General features: G+C 42.5%; 2 protein-coding genes across 2 annotated transcripts; both read left to right on the top strand.

The window, feature by feature from the left end:
• Positions 1 to 453: 453 nt before the first annotated feature.
• MELLADRAFT_89725 (uncharacterized protein) lies at positions 454 to 950 on the top strand (the record flags this gene model as incomplete). The annotated part of the gene is made up of 2 exons (XM_007412743.1): positions 454 to 633; positions 693 to 950. The coding sequence occupies 2 exons, from the start codon at positions 454 to 456 to the stop codon at positions 948 to 950; spliced, it is 438 nt and encodes a 145-aa protein (XP_007412805.1).
• A 6,376-nt stretch (positions 951 to 7,326) lies between these two features.
• On the top strand, positions 7,327 to 8,657 carry MELLADRAFT_65209 (uncharacterized protein; the record flags this gene model as incomplete). Its single annotated transcript, XM_007412744.1, has 4 exons — positions 7,327 to 7,365; positions 7,446 to 7,685; positions 7,726 to 8,042; positions 8,135 to 8,657. The coding sequence occupies 4 exons, from the start codon at positions 7,327 to 7,329 to the stop codon at positions 8,655 to 8,657; spliced, it is 1,119 nt and encodes a 372-aa protein (XP_007412806.1).
• Between the last annotated feature and the right edge of the window lie 10,011 nt (positions 8,658 to 18,668).

Raw genomic sequence — 18,668 nt, 5'->3', positions numbered from 1 at the left:
TGCAACCAGAGGTTAAAGAAGTTTATCAAACTTACTATCAAAGTTTTCTACGTCAATTTGGGGTTGAAAGGCAACAGAAGTTTGACGGAGGCAAATTTTTCAAGCAACTCACCAATCTCAGGATTGCTTGCAACCATCCCCTTCTATTCAGACAAACATTCAAGGGTGTTGTCCAAAAGAATCGACCAATCAATGCAATGGAGGAAAGGCTGGGTATAAAATTACCGGATGAAAGAATCCATGACATCAATGTATGGGATGCACTTTTGACTGACTGGAAACTTAGCAAAAAACTTTAATACTTGGTTCACAAGCTGCAGAAAAAAAATGTAATGGCGGGGGCAAGAGTGTTATATATACTCAGTGGAATTCTTTCATTGATTGGTGACCTGCTGCATACAAATAATATGACCATCAATTCATCGAATAACTTAATTTCCTTACAGGATCATCATGGCATTTGAGGCCTCTGGAATCAGATTCTGTCAGCTGCATGGTAATATGTCTACCTTTGAGAGGACTTGTCAGCTCAATCCCTTCACAAAGGATCCAGTGGTTGAGGCATTTGTAGTCTTGATAGAAGCTGGTGGTGTAGGGTTGAATATGACATGTGCTGATGAGGTTTATTTAATGGTAAGCCACTTTCCTACTTGTGTGCTGGGAAAACTGATGGAGTAGTTGTGAATTTTCAGGATGCCCATTGGAACCCCCAGGTAGTGCAACAAGCAGTGGACCACCTGCACCACATTGGTCAGACTAGGCCTGTAAGAGCCTTTCATGTGGTAACTGGACAATCCATTGAGCAGCATCTCTACAATGTAAGTCAAATAACCACTTTCTCTGCACACAGCTCTTGTCATGGTAGCCCTGACCCCCATAAAACACTTGATTCAGGTTCAGAAACGGAAAGCTGCACTTGCAAAGAGAGTGATTACATTATCAGTCCCTAGTGAGGAACTGGAGGAGTGTTCTGCACTCAAAGTGCAGGAGTTTCCAAAGGGTAATGTAGAAGATGATGGAGATCCCAACAAATGCTACAATAACAGTAGATATTGAAAGATGTTATTTCTTGACTTGATGAAGATGAATCTTCTTGTAACTTTCTCTCTTGTGTCTTTCTCTTGTCTCTAACAGATACACGTGTCAGCCTTTGTAAATTGTTTGTCATAAATCAATACACACATTCTGTTTTGTAAGCTTGAAATTTGTGAAATTGAATTTTCCAAGCTCAATATTACTAGAATCAGTTTAGAGTAAGATTAAAAGCCGATGAGCAGCACAGTATGCTAGTCACAACAAATAAACTACATAGTCACAAGGTCATAATTATTTTATTTTAAATACTAAGTAAGTACTGCATCTGACACACCTATCTGTGGTGCAAAAGGAGTACCAGTCCAGTTGTACTCTCTCAACCTCCCTAATACAAAAGTTAAAACTTCCCAAACATTAGTTGTTCTTAATTCTGAATAATCAAACTGCATGTCTGACATGACTTCATCGACTACACCCGCAAACCACTCAGGTGTCCTACTCCACAATTGTTCTTGGTCTGGATAATCCTCCTCAATGATCTGTTCAATTCTAACTCCAGGAACCTCAATCAAGAAATCTACACAATTAAACTCGTCCGCTAGGTTATATTAGCAATAGATAGCACTGCATCCAGTTGGCAACCTAGAGCGGTTATCTTTACACCATTGAAAATTATTTGTGCAGTCAGTGTAAGTGTCTAAAGCTTCCTGGATTGCAGGAATGTAGAGCTGCAGGAACAAGAGTCTAGAAGACAATGGTTTAGTACAAGAGACACTTGACAAAATTCATAGATAATCTCACCTTTGCATCAGATCATCAGAATCATAATCACTGTCAGCAATCCTTTGAGCAATATCATCTTTCAGATGACCAGTGGCTGAATTTTGCATCTTCTCCCAAGCAGATTCAATCCAGTATTACTAGTAGAGGGAACATATCTATGGTACCGGAAACCAGGGGTTTGAGTGCCGTATTGCTGTCCAAAGTACATTTGATGACCAGCAAGGTCAATGGTCTCAGTACCTTGGTCAGTGGTGAGTTTTTGAGGGATGCCACCGTGTTTCTTGACAAGTTCAAGATACAATAAATCAACATGTCAAGGGTCACTGTTGGTAACATGAGCATGGAGACCTAACAGTTTCCAAGACCAACAGTCAATGAAGCCATAGATTCCAATTCCATAAGTCATCAATTTATCATGTCTGTCACATGCCCAAACCTGGTTAGGACCACCTGCATAATATTGTTGCCTTTTCAGTTTGTGAGCCTCTCTGACTTCGACCGTGTCAGGATTGATGACTTTCAAAATAGCAGAGATAACATCATTAGAATAAAGCGGAAAGTTGAAGAGAAATGAAAGGTCCAGAAAATTCATCAGACATGATCAAGGAACGGATGTAGTCATAGATTAATTACCGATGAATATGATGGTTATGATCTGCCATGAGTTTTCTCTTGATACTCTTGATACCAAGAACATGACCAAATTTTTCCTCCATTTGATTTATTAGTTGCACAAGCTCATCATAAGTAATTTTGTTGAGATCAAGATCATCTCGTTTCCGATGAATCTGAAGTCTCTTCTCGTGGCGAGCTAAGGTGGAGCGGCTGATGTGGATTTTGTTTTTGTTTTTCATTGAAATGAGGGTTTGTTTTTGATTATAACTTTTGCTGTGCTTGTCTAACACAGCTTGCTTCACAGTCTCTTCATCATACTGAATTTGGTGTTTTACTCCCCATGCCTTGATATGTCGGCGGATGGTTTGAACACTGATCTTGATTTGGTGTGTTTGCCAGATGTTGTCTGAGACTGATTGTGCCCTCCATTTGTTGTCATGAGCTTGCTGAAGGATAGGGTGTAAGATGGCATTGGCGAGTTCTATTTGGCCAGGCATGATGAGATGGATTGAAGATAAGAGTGAGAGATTTGGCAATGAATAATTGATTACGTAACTTGTGTCAAAGTGACAGTCCAAGTTGAAGTGTGAATGTCAGCTGTGGGTGATGAGTTTTTGAAATTATGAATAGGTTATGTGTCTTCCGATGCAATGGAAACAGGAGTTTGACATGACTATGGTTGACTTGTGGGACACAATATAAGGTTTGTGTTTTATGTTTTTTGAATTTGTGAATTTTGTAAACACAAAATTTGATTTTTGGCATTTCCATGTAATAACTGTGCCAAAGTGCCAACCAAGCGGTGAATTTCAGAGTTGTGGTTCCGAAAGTTGTGAAAAGTGGCAGAAAACATTGTTTTAACCCCAATACAGGAACTTTTTGACCAGTAATTGAGTTAAATCTGATGTTTAATCTGGTTTTCTCAGTTTCTGACCCAAGGATTCTGAAATTTCAATTTTTGAAATTTGATTTGGCACTTTGACACACCTCGCATTCCGTACAAACATATTATACTATAGTGTAATTCCTTCCAATACAGCACACCATTTTGAAAAAACACACCACCCAAATGAGTGTTGAGTGATTACCACCACTAAAGCAACAATTGACCTCCAGAAAAAATCCACCATCTCCCCCTTCCATATTAACCTCTATCATAGCCACCATATTTGATTTTTTACAGCCCTCCCCCCAGATCAGATGACATCTAAAACTTTTGGGAGACATCTGGCAAAGAATCAAAAGAATGTCCTCCTGGATGAAAACGGTGTGTTCTTCTATTTAGTTCAGCTTTGATTTGACAATGCATACTGATTGTTCTTTTTTTAGAGTCGAATGGCACCAATAGTGATGATGAATCACACAACTCTTCATCATCATACCAAAGTAAGTCACAAATTTATCATTTCTTGTGTAGCCCACTACTTACTTTTTCACTTGACCTATCCTCTGATGACTAGAAGAATCTGATTCTGAGTCAGACAAATCTGGACAAGAGGCGGATCCATAAGATGGGGAAGAAATACCCTTGCCAAAAAAGTGGTGTAGACAAGGCAAGGTGGCCAGCAAATCAAGCAAGAATCCTCACCAGGAAGAAAAATTGCCTGTCTCTGACGCAGCTGCTAATCCTGTTGATTTGAATGGCTTCCCGCTCCCAAAAAAGCCCATCACCAAACCTACCCTGTTCAACTATGAGGAACTAGCTGACAAATGGACTGACATGGAGCTTGAACATTATCTACGCTGTGCAAAAGCCTCCGGTCACAATCAAATTCCTGTTGATATCCTGGCCAAAGCCAGGGCTCTTGAGGAGAAACTTATAACACACCTGAAAGTATTGAGTCTGGCTGGGGGGATTACATATGACACACTCAGATATGGGGTGTTGCATTGTTTATCTTGTTCTCCAAAGCAAAGGTTTTGTCTAATGGTAATTTTTCTTTTCAGTCATTGCGGAGGACACAATTTGGACATCCCACCCTACCATCTCTTCCGTAAATTCAGCTTGGTTGCAACAGTCGACAAAAAAAGTATGTAGTCTCTTGTTTCATGGCATGACGGACCATAATAAAAATGAGCATCTTTTTGTACAAAACCAGTGCCTCAAGTGGTTCCACCAAACAGTGAAGAACTCAGTCCAGAGGAATTGGACTGTCTTGCAACTTACAGCGACATAGGTTGTAACGCTTGGAAAGAACTCAAGCTAACTAGTGATGTTGCCATATTCCAAAAGATGTTGTTTGATCGCATTGCTCTTGTAATAACCAATGATCCAGCCCACCTTCAACCTCACAAATCACTAACTGTCGAAGAAGCAGAATACTTGCCTGTCTTTGAACGCCTCATCAACATCAAGAAGGTCAAAGACCATATGGCTTTGAGCCGTACAACTCAAATTGCAAAGTATCAAGAAAAAGGAATTGGAGAAATTGAACAAATACACTCATTGGTAGGTTTTTAATTGAAATTCAGTATGATCCACCTGTGCTAATGTCACTTTGAATCATAGCTTCAGGTGACTCACAAGGCATACGGAATTCAATACCACCTCATGGGGGCAATCTTGTGTACCTTGCTACTTTCTCTTCTTGCAATCGTCTCCTGGAGAGATTCAATCACTATGGCACCACACGCAATACCACCTCAAACCATAAGGCAAAGCTTACTGGTTCTGGTGTCAGTCCAAATGACCAGTTGGGCAAGGACTTTACCTTGGAATTGAATCATCTGGTTTGTAAGTGTTTTTCATTTGGAGTTGGCACCTATCTCACATTCAGGTTTTTGATCACTCACTCTGATTGGTCATGATCTAAGTAAACCACCTTGAAAGTGTCAATATCAAACTCATAAAACCAGAGTCCATAACCATTCAAAGAGGAGCAACTGTGATGTTGTATTACAAAGTACCATCTTTCCCAATGGTATTAAACTGGCTGTGCATCAAACCAGTGACTCAAAGGTGACCACAGAGATGCTATCAGCAGGCCCTGCAGCAATCATGAATGATAAAGATTTGATGCAGACCTGGTACCAGGATATCTTGGCTAGACGGTATACTGTAAAAGCTGTTACACCTGTTACTCCTGCAGAAAACCACCAACCCATGTTGTAGTGAACTAACCCTTCAATATCCCAATAATGTGGTTCAAATCTATCCAAAGTAATAATCATGCACTTATTTGACGTTTCCTTCTTTCATCTTCCAAAGATTCTGACTTTTCATGAGCAACCACTAGAATAATGGATTCTTGTGCGTGAGGTGCCCAAATCATTGAGCAATCATTAAAAATTAACTTGGTCCAAGCAATTCAAACAACATCACTTGACTTAAATGGCAGCACCCTGCCCATTGAGTGCAAAAAAGGGCTGTGTCCACGACTCAAACCGGGGGTCTCTAGTGCCTGGCTGCTTTGGTAGTCAGCAGGATCAGCTTCTAGCAGAGTGGGACACATTACTCATATCCATCCTCCTGGCTCTTGGGTGTTCCCAACAAATATTGCAGGCAGGATTTGGTGTTACTCTGGTTATGCGGGACCTGTAAGTGGTACCTGTAATTACACTTGTTATTGGTGACACTTGTGTCAAGTGTCGCCAATTCTTAAATTTCTATCATATTAATTAGTTAGGGCAAGAGCTGGTTTTCCTTTCCCTTGTTTCTTTGATCCCTCTCTATTGGTCCCCTTTCCATAGCAATTGCCACCATCACACTTCAATCACTTCAATCTTTTACCTTCCAACTGCACTCACTATCACTATACTTTGAAAGGTAAGTGCTTCCCTTCTTTACAATTTCACCCAGTATTCCCATCACTTCACCACTTCCTCATTTCCTTTGTTTCCACCAGATAGAGTTTGCTCCATTTCCTTTCCATCAAACTGAACCATCACTATACACTTGAAAGGTAAGTGTTCATTTCCTTCCCACATCTGATTCACATCAAACCATGACTTCCACATTCCCAGTGGTGCAGGACTGATACTACTCAGGCTGCAAAGACCACTACCGTTGCAACATGGGGATTGATAATATTCAAGTCCATTACACAACATTCCACCTCCGTTCAATTATACTTCTTTCACCCATGTATTTGTTTTTTAATCTTCTTTGTGTCATGATGCTCATCAATACCTTGTTCTTTCCCAGAATGCCGGCCAACAGAAAGCAGTACTGAGAACCTCAATGTCTGATTGAACCTTACCCAGCAGCCAAGGGTAACAGTAAAAGGACTTCACATTTGCCTGAAGAATTCAAGCCCAAAAAGCCTGGACATCACTACCAAAACCATTTCAACTACAACTCGATGATTGACCAACACATTTGGCAATTGCTAGAAGGTGTCACTCCTGAAGTTATTGACTTCGACCTGGCAGTTTCTTTCTTTCTTTTTGAAACTAATCACCTCACACTACCCAATATCCCTCAATTGGTCAACATTTTCCTCCAGGATCGTGATACCTTGTTCCCCATTAACAGTCGCCAAAATGACATTAGGAGATGTGCTTTATACATCAAGTCAACCATCCAAGCCCACAATTCTCAACCTGGTTCCACTGCCCCTTTTGGTCTTTGCTATCCCAATATGAAAGCCTTACAGCACCACCAACTTAGATGCCTCAGGTCGGGAGATCCAAGGTATTGTCGGATGCAAATCCTCGGACAGATCTTATTCAAGGTTTCTGTCCAAGGTATCATTATGCGCCAAAGATTACCTCCAATCAAAACCTCGGAAAGCTCCTGTCTAAGGTTTCAGATCCAGAACACCTCGGGTTTTGGAATCCGAGGTCAATATGTTGGCAGTGCAGACTCTGATTGCAGAGATATCTAAGTCTCCCCGCTCTTTGGCTTTGAATAAGGCTATTGTTTTGGTGGACCTTGCTGGACAATTCCTTGCCATGGGCCTTGCTCCCAATGCAAACGCATTAGCTGCCGCGGTTCATTGCTCACTCAGTCTTCTTAAGTTCACTATGATTGAATATTTTACTGATATAACCTCTATGGCTTTGCCTTACAGGCAAGCGGCCTCAAAGCTTTGGAAGGCTCTGCACATTTACATGCCTTTCCTGCTTTCATCAGACCCATTAACAAAGACCTACTAGAACCAAAAAACTTGTCTTCCACCATCCACAGCCCTTTTGACCCTTCCATTTCAGCGACCACACGCCACTCAAACCTTGGCAACTATCCTGTTCCTGTGCCTGGGGCGCTACGTGGAAAACTTGCCCATGAGTCCAACGGTGTCAGTCTTGGATCTGTAAGTACATTCATCTTAAGCTCACAACCAAAGCACCCAGTCCATTGCAAGCCTTCAAGCTGACCACATATGGAACAAGGCCAGTGCCCTGGCTGACACCAAGATGGAACTAGGTTTTGAATGTCAGGGTTACAGGCTTGAAGAGTGTGGCGACTGGCCCGATTCTGACCACAATCTCCCACAAGTCATGGCCCTGGGTGAGGATTGTCTTTTCAAGAGAGTTATTAATGCCAGAAGAATTCAAGAAATGCACTGGGCTTACAAAGTATCCCGAGTTATCAACGCTGAAGTCCAGCCTGATACCTATGAAGTGGCTGAAAAGGTTATCAGCTACCTCAAAGAGAACTCTGACCCACTGTTTGTAGAACACCTTGAAAGAACAGACAAGCACATCATTCATGGCAAGTGATACTCATCTAATGCTCGTCACATTGGTTTGATGTTAACAGATTGTATGATTGCTTCTCAGGACAACATATTAATTTTAATATACAAGTAGCACCTCATTGGGATGGCAAAAACTCAAATCCGATTGATTCAGTGTTTGCTTATGGTCAGGACAACTCAGCTGGGCACTGGAATTTTGGTTTGCTAGGTGTAAGCTTTTGTGCTGATCCTGGCTATTCTTTACATGCCTGCTTCAAATTTCTGGATCACTCTGTTGCCACCATACTTCCCATTGTAGACAGTAAGAAACTACCTTTGCAAATATCCATGGCTTTGTACTCACACGCCAATGTGTATGCCAGCACAGCTAGAGTTTCTGGTGCTAGAAGTGGTGGCTTTGGGCGAGCTCAATATATTGATGCTTCCATGATGTTACCCTTTCCACCCGCCCAATTTTTGGTACCAACTTGCAGGAAGCTATTAGAAGAGAAGAATACCGGTGGAGGCACAAGGCACGTGTCCATTCTGCTGCCCATCAAGCTTCTCAAAGTTATGTATCTGGCCTATGAATATAGTGATATATAGTTTCCTGGTAGAATTACAGATATTCAATTTGTTGGTTATGGCTTCAACTCTTTATAGAACAGATTTGCAAATGGAACAGATTTTCAATTTGTTTGTTATGGTTTCAACTCTTTATATAACATATTTTCAATTTGTTCTTTACAGTCCAAGTGTTTGTATTCCATATAAAGACTTGATTGATTTTATATGGTGATGTTATGTAAATATGGTGATTAGGAGAGCTTTCTGAAATTATAATTGTTGTAAACACACATCAAATATGATTGGGTCTACCTGAAATCATGATAAGGTAGCCATAAAGGTGACTTGGTTCTGTTCTATGATAAGGTATGTTGAAGGTGACTCAGTTTTATGATAATGTATGTGTTGAATGTGACAATGTAGGAACAATTCCAAAACAGTGTGCTCCTAAAGAAATTAAATATGGCATTACCTTCTCAAGGCTAGCTTCAGCTGGGCAGCTTGGCCGCACAGCCAAGAGGCCTTAGTCTTAGTAATAAAGAACATTGACGGTAAGACCAGCTGTGTTGCTTTGGTTTAGGTAACAATACAAGACCAGGTTGAGGAGACTTAGGGTTATTGATCTATTTCCACTTTTCATATCATTCCATTATGTGACGTATCTATAAGAGAGGTGGTTGTTTATAATTTTTTTGGAAACGTGACCATATTTATGAATCTCGTATAGTTATGAAGATGGTTCAAATATTTGTTTGTTAAAATATGTGGTCTCTAAAGGTGCAAATATACATTTTTATCTACAAAGTAAAAGGTGAAATGTTCAATCCAAAAATGTGGTTATAAGATAAAACAAGGATTGTTTCTTGCAATCTTTATAAATTCAATCATTCAAAATCATCTTTGTGACTGTCTTCCTAGCCAGGCAAAACCAAGAATGACTTAATTACCTTTGCTGTAGGGTGATTATGTGGCAAACTCCATTGGAATTGATGCAACATACTCTATGTCGCATCAATGTTGTGGTGACTTGCATTTATCTAACATCACTTACTTGGATTGAGTGTTGTGGTGACTTGCATTTATCTAACCTTACTTACTTTGATTGAGTGACCTCCGCAAAAAAAGCGTATACCACACCACGTTATGGAAACTACATAACATGTTTACATTTCCATATAAGCAAACATGCCATTTCTCTTGAATGATCTTCCTCAGACCAGGTTTACTAAGTTTGTTCTTACTAAGTTTGGTCTTTCGTCATTTTATATTTGACTAGTACATTCGGGCAGCGGGCGCCGCTTCAATGAATTGGCGGCTGGCGCCGCTTTGGTTCACGCAATTAAACTCCAACCCCCTCGGACTCATACAAAACTTGTTAATTTGTCCCTTCAACATCAGGGAGCGAACTGATAATAAGGCATGAATAGCAAATTAAGCCAAATATACATGAGCATTTGTTCTCAACCCAATTAACAGTATAGATATGTGCCTATGCGGTTCTGAATACAACTAAGGTCACGTGCTCAGTCAGATGATTGAAGCATTGCTGTTGAGGACAAAGTCCATGTGAGCAATACCACGCTTTTGACACTCGAACGCAACATAAATCCTAATACCACTCCCATGTTCAACTTGAGTATGAGTCGATGTGATATCATCTGTTGGGCAATGATAATTCCGTCGCACGATTGGTAGTACAAAGTATGCGTAGTTACCCTCCGAACCTGCTGGCATGTTTGTCCACCAACCCAGAACATGATACAAATTGGAGTTTCAACACATGTTAGCAAGCTGCCTGCAAATGTATTAGGCTTGTAGTATAAGCTTATAACTCACAAAATTTTTGAATCTGTATGTTTGACACCCGCTCCGCCACCATCGACCAGATGCAGTTCATTAATTGGGCACGGTTTGGGGTAGTACACGTCAGCATGGATTAAACTGATGAAGACGTGGAAACCGGGAAATTTGGAGTAGGGATTGGGAGTTTTGGGAGTTTTGCCGCTGAACACGGTCTTCCTTTAACTTGTATGATGCTTATATATAACTCCATTTGTTGGTTGTTGGATGACAAGATAAAATATCTGACAAAGAATACAATGCTAAAACTGATGATCCTAAATAACCTGAACTAAGAAATTTAAAACAAAGCGGATCCATTCTTCTGTTTTCATTTTCAACAGCAATGAAATTTGGTTGGTCTAATGGATGGTATTTAGTTTGATTTATCTCATTAATTGAATCACATAATTTATCAATTAATTGATCAGTTATGTCAACGCCGCCAAAGATACGGTACTGGTATTGTACCGGCAATACCAGTACCGTACTCGCTCTCACAGTACTCAGATCTACAGTACCTGATATCGTACTTGGGCTCGGGTACAATATCAGATACCGTACCAAAGCCAACGATACCATAAAAAGGATAGCAGGAGTGCCGTACCTTCGCTTGCCAGAAGAGTACGGTACTATACCTTATCATGGGATAGTGAGACGATACGGTACAATACCACGTACCGTGCAAAAAAACAAACACGTTGCCGTACCGTACCGTTGAATTTCATAGAAAATAGAAAACAGATGAAAAAAATAGTAAAAGGACAAAATGGACGTTCACTTTCTTCTCTCTCACACACCCTGGTCCTTTGAAATACATTCCCCCATCATTTCTTGTGCAGCTTCAAACTTGCCTTTCATCTTTACCCCCTGTACTGACCACAAAAGGCCCCCAACTGTGCGCTCAATGGTATGCGGCTTAAGAGACATTCTATTGTGGGAGTACACATCAGCCGACGCAAAAAAACTTCTCTCAACGGGGCATGCAGTGGCACTGATGGCCAAGTAGTCACGCGCAACAGTACTGAGGACTGGGTATTTGCCTTTGTTCAGCTGCACATAGATTCAATGGAACGGTAGAGGTAGATCAGAGTCTGAAAAAGAATTAAAGATAGAGAGAGAAACCTACCCTCCACCAATCCAAAGCTAAGTGTGGGTTCTCGCCCACCTCGGGTGCAGGTTCCTCCGCCATTTCTAAATAGGATCAAAGTTCATTGGCCGTGTTTCAACGGTTTTGTTCCTTGTGCTTGCGGAATTCCTCGTCATCCTCTCCCAGCTTCTTGCTTTGACCCACTGAACTATTTACTACAGTATTAGCATTACATCCACTATCCTCCATATCAGCCTTACATTGAGTGTAAGCGGCTTCAATAAGATATTTTGCCATAGCCGTCTTGGTAAAACCCACTCCAAAGGCAAAATTGAAGTAATCTAAGTGTAGGCTTGGATGCAAGATGGTCGCGAGAAAGATGACATGTGATCCAAGGGCTTCCTTCAGGTATGATTTCACTCGTACAAGCATGGTGTGGTGCTTTGGGAAAAGAGGATCTGCTTGTGATCTGGTAGCGTCAATCTTCTTTTGAAGTGCCTTCTGGAGCTTGACGTACTCCCGAATGACTAGTGAGGCAGTTGGTCCATCTTGTTCAAAAAACTTGGTCAAGTGTTTGAACTCCTACAAAAACCCATAGTGAGTAAGTGTAAGTGATAGTTTGAAATATGATGTGATATGAATCACCTGTAGAAGTTCCATAATATCCCGTATTTGTCTCCATTCTCAGGTGAAATCATCACTTTGTTGAATATGCCTTGTGGTTGATTGACACCGGGAGGTAACACGGTCTTGGCAGCTCTAACGGGTTGACCTCGGTGAGGTTGCTCCATTTGGTCTTCTTTTAGGATTTGATCGATAACCTAAAAATGTTTATTTGTTAGTATGGTTTGAAGAGATGAGATCTTTGTATGAATACTTACTTTGCGGGCGTTGTACAACCAACTCCAACACTGTAATTTGATGTTCCATCTAATCTCATAACCAGGGATTGGCCTTGGAAGTTTCTGCTTCAACAGAGCGTTGCTGACTGCATCAAACAGCATACACATCACTGCTGAACCACCAATCTTACGCCCTACCACATCAAGCTAAGGTGAAAAATACATGTTTGTGTTATGATCTCACATGTCAACACTCTGTGACATTACTTTATCACATGTCACTAAGTAGATTACCACATCAGTTGTGCGTTGCACCAGTTGTACATTCCTCATCTGACAATCTACCTATATAGCCAGAACCAACCTTGCTGAGCCACAACTCTTGTCGAAGAACCCCCGATCCTGGCCTTAACATATTGTCAGATCATCAACAGACAAGCCTCGAGGCATCAAGCACAGATTAGACTAGTATCGAATTTCAGAACGCAGATTTAGAGATAGACCATCAGAAACCCCACCAATCACCAGCGATTTAGATTTAAAACTTACCGAAGCATCGGATTTAGAATTGAGAACACATTAGAAACCTTGATATCAGATTCAAACTTAATCGAAGACTCCTGCAAGTTAAACTTCAAGAATAGATCAGCCGATATATTAGAGTTTAGAATAGATCAGAATCTTCAAAGTTAGATTAAAACTACCACTTTGAAAACCCTACAAGACATCAATCACGTCTCCTTCGTACAGAGCCCCACAAGACGACGACGATCTCGACAGTGACTCCGAGCCAACCTTCGTCGACGTTCCTACCGAACAATCCACAGAACTGCAGGTCGCTCATCCCCGCATTCCTGATTCAACTATGGAAGAGATTCAACGGCAGATCCTCGAACTCCAGAACTCATTGGCGAATGAAAGGTCCCTCCGTGAACAAGCAGAGGCTAATCATCGCCGGGCCGAAGAACGCTTAATCGCCATTGAGTCGCAACAAGCTAGACAGAGTTCTACGGCTAACGCGCAATCTGCGACGAGCCCCGGCCACACTCCTGCTGCTACAAGCGTTCCGGCTCCTTATTCTAACCTAGCACCAGTCCCAAAGGGACCTAAGGTAGCGGTACCTGACAAATTCAATGGAATTCAAGGAGGACCCGCCGAAGTTTTTGCGAGCCAGTTACAACTCTATATGATGGCGCATCATTACTTATTCCCAGATGATCGAAGTAAAGTAGTGTTTGCGTTGTCTTACCTCACGGGACCCGCAAGCGCTTGGGCACAACCCCTCACGATGGAGCTACTAAATCCAGAGACGGAACACCTCGTCACCTTTGAGCGCTTTGTTCAGAACTTCAAAGCCATGTATTTCGATACAGAGAAGAAAGCCAAGGCCGAAAAGGCGCTCAGATCTCTATCTCAGAAAACTACCGTGGCGGCTTACACCCATGAGTTTAATATACACTCTCACAACACCGGCTGGGAAGTTCCCACGTTAATAAGCCAGTATGAACAAGGCTTGAAACAAGACATCAGGGTTGCCATGGTCTTAGTTCAAGACGACTTCGCTTCAATCGAGCAAATATCAAACCTCACCATTAAACTCGACAATAAATTACATGGAGTTGCGGATACATCTACATCTTTCAATGCTCCTGCACGCGACCCTAACGCCATGGACGTTTCGGCCTCTTTCACCCGACTATCCGACAAAGAGAAAGCCAAACGCTTGCGTACGGGTTCCTGTTTCCGTTGTAATAAACAAGGTCATCGAGCCAACGAGTGTCCTAATGGAAGAGGTGATCGTGGGAGGAAGAGAGACAATTATGGTGCTAAGATTGCTGAGTTAGAAATGAAGTTGGCTGCATTAGGAGATAGAGGAGAGGGATCTAGTCGAGCGGATGATTCAAAAAATGGAGGCGCTCAAGCCTGAAGGTTGTGCCTAGCTTGAGCAAAGGGGGATCAGTAGAAACTTTAGAATTGGGAGCAAGTGCTGTTGTAATTTGCAATAATGACGATCCACGTCTGTTTTTGCCAGTTTCTCTTTCATTGTCCCAAGTCCCCTGAGCCACACCATATAGAATACCTCCAGCTCGCCTTTTGATTGACTCCGGCGCAACTCATAATGTGCTGGGAGAAGCATTTGCCAATGCAGCTGGTCTGCTTCGTTACGCAATTAACACCTCAAGAGACATCTCAGGTTTTAACGGATCCCAATCAACCTCGTCATACGAAATCGACCTCAACATCGACCACGACTCTCAAGAATCAAGATTTATTATCACACCCATCAAGAATACTTATGACGGAATCCTCGGCATGCCATGGATCCGAGACAACCACCACCGGATTGACTGGAACAGCGGTACCATCAGCGATTCCAGCCCGATTTCTGCCTCTGCTTTGACAGAGTCGTCTTACCCGACAACACCCTTACCAAATCCTGTCGTGGAAGTCGTGAGGGAAGCTAGGCGTAGTGACGAGGGGATGTGCGTTAGTAATAATGCGTTACCATCCCCGCAGAGTAAGTCCTATCACTTGTACACCTACAATCCCGAAGAAGAGACTTGCAAGCATCTACATTCCCTACAGAACCTACCACAGAACCACGTCAACACGGACAACGACAATTGCACGAATACCCTAGGCTGCGTTGCGACTGTCCCGACGGTCTCGTCAAACCCGCACCACACCCCAGAGGATCCTGACGCGGAACTTACTGGGCAAGCTAGGGACTTTGACGAGGGGGCGCGTGTCAGAAATGATACATTCACGCCCCCGCAATGTGAGTTTGCTTCGAGTACTATCCCCAAACATCTCGAAACAGCTTGCAAGCTTTCTTTTCCCAGGAATTCCCAGTCACACGAGCCCACCGACGTTACCAACGCCGAATTGACCGATATCCTTGCATACAAGACGGACAAGAACAACTTGAACTCACCTACACCACATGAAAGCATTGCGACTGTTCTCACAGTCTCGTCGAGCCCGCACCACACCCCTAAGGATCCTGACGCGACACTTTTGGGGAAAACTAGGGACTTTGACAAGGGGGCGCATGTCAGAGATGATACATTCACGCCCCTGCAATGTGAGTTTGCTCTAGACCCAATCACCAAATTTGTTGAAGCAGCTGGCAAGCCCCTATGCCCCTTGAAATTTGATTCCCAGATTAGTGTGGACGCAGCACGGACGTCTTGGTCAACATCTGCCCGATTAGCCGCCGACAAGAAGAAACTAATACCCAAAAAGACAATTGAAGAACTGGTTCCAGTGGCTTACCATTGATATCTTCATATGTTCTCCAAGGCAAAGGCTCAAGGACTACCACCCCGACGACAGTACAATTTCAAAGTAGAGCTCATTAAAGGCGCTCAACCTCAAGCCAGCCGTATAATCCCATTATCACCTGCTGAAAACAACGCGCTGGAAGAAATGGTGAAGACAGGACTGGCTAACAGAACTATTAGGCGTACAACTTCACCTTGGGCTGCGCCGGTGCTGTTCACCGGGAAAAAAGACGGTAACTTGAGGCCTTGTTTCGACTACCGCAAACTTAACGCGGTTACGGTCAAGAACAAGTACCCCCTACCGCTAACCATGGATTTGGTCGATAGCTTACTGGATGCTGAAGAGTTTACAAAACTAGACATGCGGAATGCATACGGCAATCTTCGAGTTGCTGAAGGCAACGAAGACAAGCTGGCATTTATATGCAAATTGGGACAATTCGCTCCTCTGACAATGCCCTTTGGCCCAACCGGCGCCCCAGGGTATTTCCAGTATTTTATTCAAGATATACTGATGACCCATATTGGGAAGGACGTAGCTGCCTTTTTGGATGACACCATGATCTACACGAAAAAAGGCGCTCACCACGTGTCCGTTGTTAATGAAGTTCTGGAAATATTCAGCAAACACCATTTATGGCTAAAGCCAGAGAAATGTGAATTCTCAAAGACAGAAGTGGAATACTTGGGCCTTCTAATCTCAAAGAACAAAATTTAAATGGACCCAACCAAGGTTGCAGCAGTATCAGATTGGCCAGCCCCCAAAACCGTGACAGAACTCCAGCGATTTATAGGTTTTGCAAACTTTTATAGGCGATTTATTGATCACTTTTCTAAAACCACTCGACCTTTGCACGACCTTACAAGAGACAAAACACCATGTGTATGGGATCATAAGTGCGACGAAGCTTTCAACAAACTCAAAACCGCCTTCACGTCGGCACCAGTACTAAAGATTGCCGACCCGTATAAGCCTTTCGTATTAGAGTGCGATTGTTCAGACTTCGCATTGGGCGCGGTGCTATCACAAATGTGTGAAGATGATGGACAACTGCACCCGGTGGCGTATCTATCACGCTCATTCGTCCAAGCAGAACGGAATTACGAAATTTTTGACAAAGAATTATTGGCAATAGTTGCATCCTTCAAGGAGTGGAGACACTACCTAGAAGGGAACCCCAACCGCTTAGATGTCATCGTTTACACAGACCACCGGAACTTGGAATCTTTCATGACCACCAAACAGCTCACACGACGCCAAGCTAGATGGGCCGAAATCTTGGGTTGTTTCGACTTCCAGATACGATTTCGACCTGGGAAACAAGCCGCTAGACCTGACGCATTGTCAAGAAGACCCGACCTAGCACCCCCTAACGAAGAAAAGCTTACATTTGGACGGCTCTTACGACCAGAGAACATCACATCTGAAACATTCACGGCTAACATTGATAGTGTTGAATCATTCTTTCAAGACGAAGAGATTACGCTCGAAAACCCTGAGCATTGGTTCGAGATCGACGTCCTTGGAGTATCAGAAGCTAAGACCGAGACTGAAGACAGAGGGCCGAACGACACCAAGATCATAGATTTAATTAGGCAGAGTACCTCAAATTGCTCACGACTACAAGAAATTATCAACATTATCGACAACCCGATATCCACAAAGATCAAGAAGTCAACATCTCATTATAGAATAACGGACGGTGTGCTGTACAACAACGGTAGGATTGAGGTACCAGATGACAACAAGATCAAACACGAAATTCTCAAGAGCAGACACGATAGCTTACTAGCTGGCCACCCCGGCAGAGCTAAAACCCTCGCACTTGTCAGGAGATGCTTCAACTGGCCTTCACAAAAAGCGTATGTCAATAGGTATGTTGACGCGTGTGATTCCTGCTTACGTACCAAATCAAGCACAAAGAGGCCATTTGGGACATTAGAGCCGCTTCCCATACCCGCAGGTCCGTGGACAGATGTCAGCTACGATTTGATCACCAGTTTACCGAAATCAAAAGGCCACGACAGTATTTTAACAGTGGTTGATCGATTAACAAAGATGGCTCATTTCATCCCTTGTAATGAGACAATGAAGGCAAACGAACTCGCTGATTTAATGATCCAAAATGTATGGAAACTGCATGGGACACCAAAAACCATTACATCGGACAGAGGTAGCGTGTTTATATCTCAAATCACCACCGAATTAGACAAAAGACTTGGTATTTGATTACACCCGTCAACCGCTTACCACCCAAGGACTGATGGACAATCAGAAATTGTTAATAAGGTCATTGAACAGTATTTGCGACACTTTGTAGGCTACCGACAAGACGATTGGGCCGACTTACTTCCTATAGGCGAATTTTCTTATAACAACAAAGACCACGCATCGACGGGAGTTTCGCCTTTTAAAGCAAACTACGGATTCGAACCGACTTTTGGTGGAGTCCCTTCCAGTGCACAATGCGTACCCATAGTGGAGGAAAGAATCAATACATTGAAAGAAGTACAAGCTGAATTAACTGAATGTTTAGAAATTGCACAGGATATTATGAAGAAACAATTCGACAAGACCGTTAGACCCACGCCAGAATGGAAGATTGGAGACCAAGTCTGGTTAGATAGCAAGAACATTTCCACAACACGACCCAGCCCTAAGCTAGATCATAAGTGGCTAGGCCCTTTCAATATTGTAAAGAAAATATCACGTTCTGCTTATACACTAACGTTGCATCTATCCATGAAAGGCGTCCATCCAGTATTTCACGTGTCACTACTTAAGAAACACACACCCGACAGCATCAAAGAAAGAAGGCAACAAGAACCAAGTCCAATAATAATTGAAGATAATGAAGAATATGAAGTAAATGAAATATTAGATTGTAGAAGAAAATTTAACAAATTAGAGTATTTAGTTAGTTGGAAAGGATTCAGCGCAGAAGAAAACTCGTGGGAACCAGTACTCAATTTGAAGAACAGTATGAAATTAGTC

This window comes from Melampsora larici-populina (genome assembly GCF_000204055.1).
Source record: "Melampsora larici-populina 98AG31 unplaced genomic scaffold MELLAscaffold_32, whole genome shotgun sequence".
NCBI classification, from domain to species: Eukaryota; Fungi; Basidiomycota; class Pucciniomycetes; order Pucciniales; family Melampsoraceae; genus Melampsora; species Melampsora laricis-populina.
Note: the sequence above shows the minus strand (reverse complement) of the source record. Positions and strands in the feature narration are given on the sequence as shown.